The 12,250-nt window shown below is 50.6% G+C and overlaps 3 protein-coding genes across 3 annotated transcripts; all 3 read left to right on the forward strand.

Moving 5' to 3' along the window:
* Nucleotides 1–482: 482 nt before the first annotated feature.
* On the forward strand, nucleotides 483–1,601 carry T310_3288 (uncharacterized protein; the record flags this gene model as incomplete). Its single annotated transcript, XM_013473827.1, has 3 exons — nucleotides 483–621; nucleotides 703–1,157; nucleotides 1,230–1,601. 3 exons carry the CDS (start codon nucleotides 483–485, stop codon nucleotides 1,599–1,601), a joined length of 966 nt encoding a protein of 321 aa, XP_013329281.1.
* Nucleotides 1,602–2,108: 507 nt separating this feature from the next.
* On the forward strand, nucleotides 2,109–5,546 carry T310_3289 (NRPS-like enzyme; the record flags this gene model as incomplete). Its single annotated transcript, XM_013473828.1, has 4 exons — nucleotides 2,109–2,429; nucleotides 2,524–2,791; nucleotides 2,842–2,984; nucleotides 3,051–5,546. The coding sequence occupies 4 exons, from the start codon at nucleotides 2,109–2,111 to the stop codon at nucleotides 5,544–5,546; spliced, it is 3,228 nt and encodes a 1,075-aa protein (XP_013329282.1).
* An 815-nt stretch (nucleotides 5,547–6,361) lies between these two features.
* Nucleotides 6,362–8,499, forward strand: T310_3290 (uncharacterized protein; the record flags this gene model as incomplete). The annotated part of the gene is made up of 5 exons (XM_013473829.1): nucleotides 6,362–6,378; nucleotides 6,442–6,843; nucleotides 7,257–7,521; nucleotides 7,673–8,248; nucleotides 8,440–8,499. The coding sequence occupies 5 exons, from the start codon at nucleotides 6,362–6,364 to the stop codon at nucleotides 8,497–8,499; spliced, it is 1,320 nt and encodes a 439-aa protein (XP_013329283.1).
* Between the last annotated feature and the right edge of the window lie 3,751 nt (nucleotides 8,500–12,250).

Consider the following 12,250-nt stretch of genomic DNA (forward strand, 5'->3'; position numbering starts at 1 on the left):
TGTGGGACGCAAATCGACTGTCAAGCACTCCGGAGCCAATCAGCTTGCGGGATGCAGTCTATACAGCAAGTAACCTTAACTGCAACCCGCGAATAATTTTACGAACCATTCGATATACCCCTGAACGTCAACAGAGGCAGGTCGATCATCGTGTATAGAGGGGTCTATTGACTGGAAAGAAGCTATGATATCTCCACAATCGTGGCTGGATACTTCCGTTTTGAGTAGATTCGGCGACATGCAGCTGCCATAGATCCAGAAGACGTACACCCAGCAGGGCTGAGAGCAGCAATTAGTGCCTCATCTCGATGGAAGAGATCGATATGGAAAAGGTGCCAGTGCTATAAGATGTTAGGACCACCTCCTCTTCCCTATATATACTGCCTCCAACAGATGTCCTTGTAATTGTTCTCACTTGTAGATATCAGCCCTTACTCATCCTGACCCCTTGAGCCAACTGCTGCAAAATTTAAACCGTCAACATGCTCGACAGTCACGGCAAAATCGCCGTCCTCGAGCTGGTCATCTACATCCCCGTTTCGATCTTCTGTATCTTCAACAACTTCCAGCACGGGTTCAGACGAGAGGCGGGGTGGATTTACCTAACACTTTTCTGCGCTGGTATGACCCCTTCACCTCTAATATATATTCTGATGTATATCAGAATGCGTTTGACATGTTGAGTTTATTTTTTTATTGCAGTCAAACTCAGCGGCGCCGGCATGACAATCCACATCCAGGAATCGGGAGATACGAGTCTTCTCGCGGCGGCTACGGTTCTCAACAGCGTGGCGCTTTCTCCGCTGTTGAATGCCACATTGAGCTTTCTCAATGTGCAGAAGTGTGTCAACCAACCAGGAACGAGTGACCTTGATATGCTAAGCTGTGGCAGACGCGCAAACACCGACCCCGACCAATCCTTCATGCGCCGCGCATCCTTCTTCCTCAAACCGCTCCATCTCATGATCATCGTCGGACTTGGCCTGAGTGTCATCGGGGGCATCGACCAGACTAAAGACGCCCAGACGGCAGTCGACAACGGAGCCAAGTCGCTTCAGATAGCGACGGCGTTGTTTGCCATTTCCTGGGTTGGGCTGTTGATTGGGTGTCTTGTGTTTGTGGCTCATCTGTCGGAGCTGACGAGATCGCATAGGAGGGTGAGTATCTAGTCCATTTCCCTGTCAGCACCTCTGAGGAGGAATTCGAATGTTTATTAATGGTTGACATAGATGGTTCTCGCCGTAGCCCTCGCTCTGCCCTTCCTTCTCGTGCGGATCATCTACTCAGCCCTCAACGCCGTGAACCTAAACACAAGCAATTCACCAAACCACACGCAAAAATTCAACCCCGTAACTGGCAGCTGGGAGCTGTATCTGATCCCTGGCGATGGAGACGGCGACGATGGCCATCTACTCGTTCACTGGCGTACGGGCGTACTACGAGTCGAGGACGCTGCGAGTGTCGCGCGATGGGTCGCATCTGGAGCTGTTGAGTCGATAATAGGCATGCTCTCTGACTTGCTTCCGGCTGGCTGGATTTTTTTTCCGTCCTGGAGAGTGGTTCTGGTAAAGCTTGAAAGCTTGCAAGTATGGACTGCTTAACGGTGGAGGTGTGATCTAAAAATAATAGTATAATTTAGTATGGCGTTATAATGTTATTCCTGATCAAGAAACTGTTGGCTCACTAACCATTTGCTAAACGGCACGCCTCAACGGCTAAGCGGCAACGGATGATTTCTCTTTCCCCAATCCGAAGACGATCTGCACAACCGTTGCTTGCCCCTCCCCCAGGGTGGATGCGATGTTGTATTCAGCCCACTCTGAGCACTTCACAGCCCTGCTGTGACACCATCCACGAAAATGGCTCGAGACGAGGACTGCATGTCCGGCTGTGATTGGAGATGTCGACTCTCGGCTGGGTCTGGCGTGCAGTATACACGTTGTATTTGTCAATGGACTTGCGATAAGAGCTGGCTCGGATATATATAACTCTTGCACCCCTCCATCGGCACCCACTGACTCGACAATCTCCGTGCCAGAATACTCAAGAACATACTGAGGGAGATAATATCACCAAATACATTCGTGCAGATATAAAAGTTATTCACCATGGCCGTCGAACAAGAAACTCAGCAGCAAATCGAGCTCTACCGGAAATATGGACTGCTCCCGTGGCCGCATTTCTTCGACGACCGAGCCAAACAAGGATACGACCGGCCATACGCATATATGGCACGCTCGCCAAACCCGCAAGACGGGTTCCGCGAGATCAGCTACTCCTGCCTGGCCAACGCCATCAATCGCGTGTCGTGGTGGCTGACGCAGGAGCTGGCTGATGTGCTGGGGGAAGGGCAGGTGTTCGCCTACCTGGGGCCGAGTGACTTGAGATATCTGATGTTCACCGTCGCTGCGATGAAGACAGGCAGAATAGTTAGTGAAATCCAGCATCTTCTATATCACTGCGCGTAAACGAGCAGTGGCGTGCTTGACGTTCTGGATGGAAGCACATGACTGACGGATACAGATGTTGACCCCTTCGATAAGAAACACAGTCGAAGCCCAGAAGCAGCTGTTCCAGCGCGTCGACTGCAAACTAGTTGTCTACGCCAGTGCGCTGGAAAAGAGCCTCCAGCCGCTGTTCGATTCGATGCCAGATCTAACGAAGAGGGTCGCTCCAGATCTCGACACCCTCTTGGACGACAGCGTCACTGCTCCGCATTACGTCTGTCGAACCGTTGATGAAAAACATCTCCATGACCCAATCCTCCTGTTTCACACGTCTGGGTCGTCAGGTGAGTTAAATCCGAAGCGTGGTCAGTACATATACTTACTGACTGCCTAGGAAACCCTAAACCCATCGTGTACACCCCTGCAGTGATTCGCAGTTTTTCCAGCCATGAACTGGCCCCGACCGATGGGAAAGAATCGAGCATCATACTAGCGCTGCGACGTCAGATCAATCTATTCCTTCTTCCGCCGTTTCATGTGAGCAAATACCAGCCAAAAAAGGAGTCATCTAAGTCTGCTTCTAATCGTGATAAATCACGATAGGCCGCCGGTTTCTTTGTCTCCCTCCTTTCACCCTACTTCGACGGCGTCACCGTCCTCCCTCATCCATCTGTGCCACCTACGGCAGAGCACAACACCGCTCTCTTGCAGCAAAATCTTGCGACGTCCCTGTTCTCGCCGCCCTCCTTGCTGAGCGACATGGCCAAGAAACCGGACAGCATCGATCTGCTGTCCAAGCTGGAGCATGTCTGCTACGTCGGCGGACCTCTCCCCGAACATGCGGGCAAAATCCTTGCCCCCCGGCTCAAACACCTCTGGAGCCTCATCGGCGCGACAGAGTACGGGTTTTTCCACACTCTCGCGGGCGACAGCAGCCAATGGGCCTACATCCAGTTCAACCCCCATGTTGGGTACCGCTTCGACGAGGTCTCACCAGGACACTACGAGATGGTTATCCCCAAAAACCCCGCCACGAACCATTTCCATGGCACGGTGTACACATTCCCAGATCTGGACGAGTACAGGACGAGGGATCTCTACACCGTGGTCCCGGGACAGACTGGCTGGCTGCGATACGAGGGGCGACGTGACGACCTCATCGTTCTATCGAACGGCGAGAAGATCAACCCTGTCCCTCTCGAGGGAATTATTAGCAGCCATCCGGCTGTGAAAGGAGCGGTCATTGTAGGAGAGTACCGATTCCTGCCGTGTCTTCTGGTTGAACTGAAGGAAGGCTATGCTGCCACGACGCCGGAGGAGCGGCAGCAAATGCTGGACTCGCTCTGGCCGGTCATCAACAAGGCCAACATGCAGGCGCCGCGTTTTTCGCGCATCTCCAAAGCTCTCGTCTACATCTTGTCGCCGACGGAGGCGTTCAGCAGAGCGTCCAAGGGGACCATCCAGCGACAGGCCAGCGTCCGCAAGTTTGCGAAACAGGTTGAAGAGCTGTATTCCGCGGCAGAGCAAGGCCTGCTGGTGGAAGGGCTAGAGGTGGCTGATCCGAAGGATATTGCTTCGATTCGCGAGCTGGTCAGGAAGCTCTATCTCCAGGTGCTCGACAGGGGGGAGCTTGCCGACGACGAGGACGTCTTTGAACTGGGCATGGACTCGCTTCAGGTTGCGATTGCGGTGCAGAAGCTCAGAGCTGCACTGCGGGCACGAGAAGTCGAGGTGGACTACGAAAGAATTACCCCGCAGCTCTTCTATTCTTCCCCGACTATTAACAAGCTTGCCCACTCGCTTGACGTCGTCGTCAATGGACACCAGACCAACGGCACGGCCATCAATGGAACGGGCGGTCGACGTGCTCGTCTACAGGAAATTCTGGACCGGTACCTTGCTGGCCTGAGTGACCAAGCGATCCAGTCCAAAGAGAAAGAAAGCGGCAATCCAGTCGTGATCCTTACCGGCTCGACGGGATCTCTTGGAAGCTACTTGCTCGCCACGCTCCTCTCCTCGCCGAAAGTGTCCAAAGTCATCTGTCTCAACCGATCATCCGACGCAGAGACGCGCCAGAAAGCAAGCTTTAAACAGAGGGGCCTAGACACATCATGGGACGATCAGCGAGTCGAGTTTCTGACAGCCGATCTCTCCAAGCCAGACCTGGGTCTGGACAGCGAGACATACACGCGCCTCGTCTCCTCAGCGGGCGCGCTGATCCACAACGCCTGGAAAGTCGACTTCAACCACACGATCGAGACGTTCGAGAAGAGCAACATCGCCGGCGTGCGGCATCTGATCGACTTCAGCGGGAAATGCAAGTACCAGACGCCCATCATGTTCGTGTCGAGCATCTCATCGTGTCTCAACTGGATAACCGCGCATCCTGACAAGCTCGTTCCTGAGGAAATCATCGACGACCTCGAAGCGCCGGAGATGATGGGGTACGGGGAGTCGAAGTACGTCGGGGAGAGGTTGCTGGAGGCGTTTACGAAAGCGTCGGGCATCCCCACTGCGGTGCTCCGAGTCGGCCAGATCGCCGGCCCGGTGCTGTCTGCTGCCGGCAGTTGGAATGTCCGGGAGTGGTTCCCCAGCTTGGTCGCTAGTTCCAAGTATCTGGGACAGTTGCCGACGTCGCTGGGGACCATGGGCACGATCAGCTGGATCCCGGTCGACGTGCTGGCGGTGATTATCGTGCAGCTGCTCGAAGTCCTGATCGAGAAGAAAGATACAGAAGCTGCTACTGCTGCTCCGGCAGTATACAACCTCGTCAACCCGAAAGTAACAGAGTGGTCGACGCTTCTGCCCACGGTGCAAGAGCAGCTCGGCGGACCAAGCAAGATACGCACCGTCCCGCTGAAAGACTGGACGGAGGCACTCGAGCGAAGCGCGGGCGACAATCACGGCTACGTGGTAGCCGAGAACCCAGGCGTCAAGCTACTGGAGTTCTTCAAGCTGATGGAAAGGGGGGAGACTCGCGACGAGATGAGGCTGGAATATGAAGTGACTCGCCTGACGAGAGACAGCCCCGAAGCGTCGAAGCTGCAGGCCGTATCGCCGGATTGGATCAAGATTTGGATGCGGCAGTGGGATTTCTAGAGCAGACAGCAGGCAGCAGGCATTACCCATCTGTCTTTGTTTGGTAATAGCATGTGAATCATGACACGGCTGGCGAGATAGACAAGCAGAAAACAGACAGACGGACAAATATGTAGATAGAAGAGACAAGGAAACTGGATACAGCTCCAGCATGTCGATGAGTCAATCAATCGTATAAGGCATATGATATACACAGGGCTGTAAGACTATGTCTTCCCACGTGTGATCATCGCAATCGATTGTATCTCTTCTTCTTCGTTTTCGTTTTCGTTTTCGTTTTCGTTTTCAACTCCAGTTGAGTTTCCTCCTTACGTACTGTACAAGGGGTCGAGTCGGGGTATATATATAAATCATCAACAACATCTCGAAGTCCATACAGGAAAATTATATCGATATTTCTTCAATCTGCAACAATATCTACATAATGTTAGTGCTGAGTGCCGACGCGTCAGGAATTTCGGAAAATTATTACCTTCTCTATATACTGGACTCCAACAACGATGCCGTCTTCATCCTCCAGGTCTCTCCCTTTACCAAAGGAATTGGTTTCCTCCGGGTCAAGACACGTCAAGCAAGATGTAACCAGATTGGCATATTTTTGCCCCATGCGACTAGGTAGCTTTTCGTTGGCAATGGAGACCAGGGTTCTCTTGATGTCAAATGCAGCCTTGACCCGGTCTTCTGAGGCTATCGCGTCGGCAATAATATCCAGTTCTGGTCCTGGCTTCAGGGACTCGCCGTCAGGACACATAAAAGAGCTCCAGAGCCCCAGCTCCAGAAGACAGACCCCAAAGCTATAAATGTCATGTTGCATAATGTATACATCTTCCAGGTACATCCTCCGCCCAATGTCCCGTTCGGCATGCTTGTAGTCGCGATACTTGGTCACTAAGAGCTTTCCGTATCTGTTTGCAGAAGTCGTCGCGTTAGCGCGCAGCCCATCGCTGTTTCCCCTTACTTACTTCCAAGCAGAGGTCCACGGTTCCGACGACCGCGAGACCCAATCCAGCAGCCTCCATCCTTCTCAAGACGCTACTGTCGAAGTTTCGACTGCACCCCAGTTCTCAACAGGCAGGACAAGACAGGGTTTCGCAAGACCCCTCCACTGCTGTGGGCAGAGATTAACCCGTCTGGGGGCGAAACGCTGCGGGGTCATCCGCCAATTGCTGCTGCCGCGCTTGTTCGTATCACCACCACTGCTCGTGCCAGCAGGCTCTGACCGCGTTATGGATCTCTTTGCTGACCACTTCAAGCTGGAAGTCGAGATCGTCACAGACCGATGCACCCGGCAGGTTTCGTACGTATCAGACCCAGCCCGCGGAGTGCGGCGACAGCGAGTGGTTGAGGAATGGACCAGGGATAAACGGATCGGGGCCGGCACCAGCGGGGAAGTATTCCTTGAGCGCAACGATGTAGGAAAGGTCCGAGCCGTCAAAAGAATGGCCAAACCCCAGGGAGGCGATCTGTCGAATTACATGAGAGAATTAGTGGCAATGGCACGGCTGTCGAAAGTACAGTACAGCACCTGGCTCTAATACTGTTCCCTCGATTTCAGAGGAACCTTGCCATATTGCGGGGCTAACGGTGATTTTTTTCACCAGGACGACGCTCTCTTCGTCCACCTGATTGGCTGGTTTGAAAACGAATCTGAAAATGCGATCTATCTGGCCATGGAATATCTTCCGCTGGGGGACATGCAACCTGCTATAGAGACCCCATTCCCGAGTCGGAGGTCCAGCTCGTCTGTCAACAGCTTCTGGAGGGCCTCGTGCAGATTCATACCATTGGTATCCTTCACCGCGATCTGAAGCCGCAGAATATCTTCGTCGTCCAAAAGTCACCCATTTGGATCAAGATTGGGGATTTTGGCGTCAGCAAACAGGTTTACGGCAATGAACCACCACCCAAGACTCGAGTTGGAACCGACGGTTACACGGCCCCGGAAATACTGGACTTGTTGGATGTCGAAACTTCGGTATATACCAGTGCTGTAGACATCTGGTCACTTGGTTGTGTGCTGTATTGTCTTCTCACCAAATGTTTGCCTTTTCCCCGACAGAGGCGACTATGGAACTACTGTCTTGGAAAAAAAAAAACCATTTCCAGAGGACGACCTTAGATCCCAGAATGTGAGCGCTGCCGGAATATCCTTCATTAAGCAGCTGCTGGCTGCATGCCCGCCTCAACGACCGTCAGCAGCCGATGCTTTAACAGATCCCTGGCTTAAGGATCTTCCCGACTTTTACAGTAACGGTAATACCGATGCATTGAGCAAATCACCTGTAAACGGGGAAGCGTTGCCATCCAGAATGCCAAAGCAGGGAAACTTGAAAACTGAAATGCCATTTGGAAGCTCCCCGAGTCATGTCCTATGGAAAACCACTGACGTTACAAAGGAATCTGGTAAAATTCAGTTTCTCCTCGATCATGGGTTCGATATCCATTCACCTGGTTTCGATGCCGACAAGGCATTGCTCTGTGTTGCCCCTATGGATTATGAAGTCACGATGTTCTTATTGGCCAGGGGAGCCAACATTGACGCAAAACTAGACAATGGAGAGACGGCCCTACGTTTTGCTGCACGACATGGTAACGAAGACACGCTCCTGGGTCTGCTTATGGAAGGCGCCGATGTCAATGCAAAAACCGAGAATGGAACCACACCACTCCATTGCGCAGCGATGGCGGGGCATATGAGAGTAGTACGTCTGCTCCTTCGACATAGGGCAGACAAATTCCAGAAGGATTGCCAGAACAGGACAGCATTCGACTTGGCAAAGGAAAATGGGCACCAAGAAGTGGCTGATTTGTTCCGGAGGTCAATGGGGATTGACTAGAAGTCATTAATCTTGATGATGAAAAATATATATATATATATATAACGATGATATAGAGAGATTTTAAAAAAAACGAAACAGAAGCGGACTATGATCTGCGCTACGAATATATATGACATGAGAAATCGCTTTCCGATCCTAACTAATTATGTAGTCGACGTGTCATCATTTACTAGAACAAAAAAAAAAGCAGACACCATGGCAGACCTAAAAAAAGGGAAATGGAAAGACAAAATAATGTAAATAATAAATAAATAAATACTCTCTTTGCAGAAGTTCTTGTATGAGGTATATATGTATTTATACAATGAATATGGACCACCGTTATCATTAATGACTGACTGGGAGCGCAAAAACTCTCCGTGATAGATGGCTAATACCAATACCTGTTCCAATGGTACAGCACATACGTACATACATGGACTGTATATACAATGTTGATGAAGTTAGTTACTAAATGACAATGTCCCATGTTGGTAGGTATGTAGGTAGGTAGTAGGTAGGTAAGAGTCCACCCTCATTCCCCCTTGCGTCTGATGTTATCCACAGATATCGTGGCATCTGCATGCATGACCCGATGAGGAATAGGGATTGGCGCCAAACAAAGTTATCGATATTTATCGACGATCGATCGATCATTATTATTATCCTGACCGCCTTTTTGAAAGTCGGTTTCCATCGTCTGGAGCGCTCGTGTGCAGCCAATCAGAATCTGTGCTATTGCGTACTTAGTAACTGACATTGTTGGTTTATCTGCAAGTCATCGGTCCAAAATCTCTCAGGTCAGTTTTAGCTTTTCAACCATGCCATGTCCATGGTTCTTGTCCGTCCCATCCTATGCTTTGTTTCCCCACATAATTAGTACAACATGGATGGGGTCCTGGTTGGAGTGACAGCTTAGAAACAATATATTAAATGCCAATAACAAGGTGGTCACACAGCAAATGCGATCAAATCAAACCATCTCAACTGTGCTGAAGGATGTGTGTAACTCACTGTAGCCAGTCTATAGTGTGCTGTCCTTCGTATCGGCTCTGCATTGGTCTGGTATCAAAGCTGCATGCAGCGGGGAATAAGAATTCTAATCAAGCGGCAAGCTGCAAGCTCAAGTAGTCTGTCTGTCCGCCTCACTTTGATGGCACGTGGCCCAGTCTTGTTATCTGGACTGCACAGACGACTGCTTGTGAATGTGGAGTTGGTGGTCTACGTTTAGAACACCATTCTCATCTAGATAGATGTCTCGACGCAGTATAGGGCACATTCCTATAAAAAGTTTTGTGAGGATATAGGAGGTCACCAGACTTACAACCGGCATCATCAGCATTCCAGCACATTAAAACTGATGCCAACGCACCAGCAGGTGCCACAGAAATAACTCGGAGGAAAGGAAAAGAGCTCGGAGGAAATATGCCAAATGCAAGTTAGATACCAGATCCCATGCTGCAGCAGGACCGCATGACAGGCACGAGATCCTGACCTGGAGGCAGAAACCGTCTCGCTTCTCCACACGTGTTTCGGAGTTGGACCGACGTACTCATGCTCCCCCGGACTCTGCGCGATATATTCCGATCTATCCAAAGGTGCCACGCCTACAAGCCTTTGATTCCCTCTGTTTAGCAACCCTGCTTCGACACTCCACGGTGATGATACTCACATACGCTGGTACAGCATACATTGCGAACTCCTGGTTCGTGGTGTATGCTCTGGTCTTGATCCGATCCTGAAGCGGGGATAGCTGCCGGGAGTGTCTGTATGCATGTCATGTTCGAAGAATGGCAAGCTTTCTCTGACTTTCTCCAGGGTCCAATAGGACCAGCATTTGTGTGGCGTGGCATTGACCCAGTCTGCAATGCCTCGAGCTAAACAGATACGCTGTGAGGAATGCAGGCGTTCCATGCGCTTGCAAGATTGCTATCCATGCGAGGAGCGGTGAAGGGCGGCGGGCCTCAGTGTGTCCCGTGACGCCACTCGCCATCATCGTGGGAGGAACCACCACGGAGGGGGAAGATAGCCTGAACGGCAACGACGACAATCCAATTGCGACTTCGAGTCGTCTTCAGTGACAGGCAAATTCTTGGGTAACTGGGAGAGGATTGTCATGAAAGTCTGGAGATGGCATCAGCGAACGCTATTCATGAGACAGTCGATGCAGTTTGGAAGAAAAATCTTCCTGCGGAAAACTAAGCGAGGAAACGAAAGCCTATCAGGAGAAGGATACCCTCTACTTGGCTGCCTAGCAGCATGGACGAGTTTGTTGCTGCCGGGAAATGGACGGATGTGTAGCCTGCGGACTCCATCTGCCTTTCGTCTCAAGCTATAGAGACAGACGATAATATGGTCTTCAGGCAGATGAAGCAATCTGACAGTCAAGCAATATATCTGGCCATCTGGCAACAATCGATTCCTCCATCCCTCTCGCCTGTCCTGTCCCGTGGACTCCGGAGAGTTTCCGGAACAACAGGCTTGGAAGGGAATGGAGGACGTCGAGTGCGTTGAAGGCTACAAAGACAAGGGTCCGCTGGATAAATTGTCGCGATTATAGGCACCAACCCCGGTTTATACCGCGGAGTAAGCTTTCCATATGGCGTAACAATGTCGTTTTCCTCCCCACTCGCTTGCTTTCTCTTCTGTAGAAATCTCTAGATTAGCATTATAGTTTCATGGGTGAAAATTTCTGTTCACATGGTAGATCAGGCTAGGCACGTACTGTACAATGTGTGGGTTGAGTTGTGGCAAAATGACATTCCACCTGCTGGGCCATCAGCTGGGCAGCAATTTCATTGCTCTTGATAATCAGGCGGCAATATGAGAGCAACAGATCAGGGAGCAGTCCCTAAGCGAGGGCCAACCTCATTAACGTTGTTGTCATGCCATATTCGACCTCCAGCTTATCATTCATGTGATCTGCAGGGCTAAATCCTTTCGCAACTGATGGCCTGGGAATCTCCAGACAACAAGGAGAGGGAGCAGGAAAGTAAAAGACCGACAGCTGTGGCAGAAGAGGAGGGCAAATCTGACCCTGGTCCGGGCGATGATGCAGAGTTTGTTTCGTCGTGCAAGGACCAGGCAATCCTGCAACAAAGGAGGAAGAACTGACCATACACTCAACACGACTCGATATTTTTTCTAGTTGCTCTCTCCCTCATTTTTTTGTAGAGCCCTGTGACAAGTCGTCAGACCAAACAGTAAGAATTGAGCCTCATAGGTCTTCTTCTAGCTGAATAATAACAACATTGCATGTTGGACGCAGTACTAGAAAGAGAAAACGGTTGGATGGACTATTTTCTGCTCTCTTTACGACATCAAATTGTAAGAACAGTGCGGATATAGTACCATTAAAACGATTGGCTTTCATAAATATAGTAATATATTAAATTAATTAACTACACACGGAGGAAGTGTGTGTCTTTTTCAGACAGTTCCACAATATGAGTCAGAAAACTTGGGGAAACTGGACTTTTCTTTCGAGTCACGGGAAGATAACGCAACGCATGGTGCCGATCTAAACGGTTGCGATCCCAGTGAGGGGCACCACAGCTAATTTAGTCTGTCCAGTCTCTTCTTTCGAAACAGATACCAAATCTAGAAATAAATAATCAGGTGAGTCATGAGAAAAAAAAGTGGAGGGGCTGCCATTGGCGATGAATCCTTCTGGAGTTGCATTCTGCTGCTTGCCAGGAACAAGTCACCTGAAAAAAAAAACAACCGAAACGACGTAATGGTTCCCAGTGCGTCGGTGCCCGAGTAGCGCAACGAAATTAAAATAAATTAATTTCGGAGGCGGGGGAACGAACCACGGATCTAAAGCGGACCAGACGATCACGACGGAGAACCACCAAGCAAGTTCTGAGAGTGTGGTAGAAGATC

Source organism: Rasamsonia emersonii (assembly GCF_000968595.1).
Source record: "Rasamsonia emersonii CBS 393.64 chromosome Unknown ctg1118621760062, whole genome shotgun sequence".
NCBI classification, from domain to species: domain Eukaryota; kingdom Fungi; phylum Ascomycota; class Eurotiomycetes; order Eurotiales; family Trichocomaceae; genus Rasamsonia; species Rasamsonia emersonii.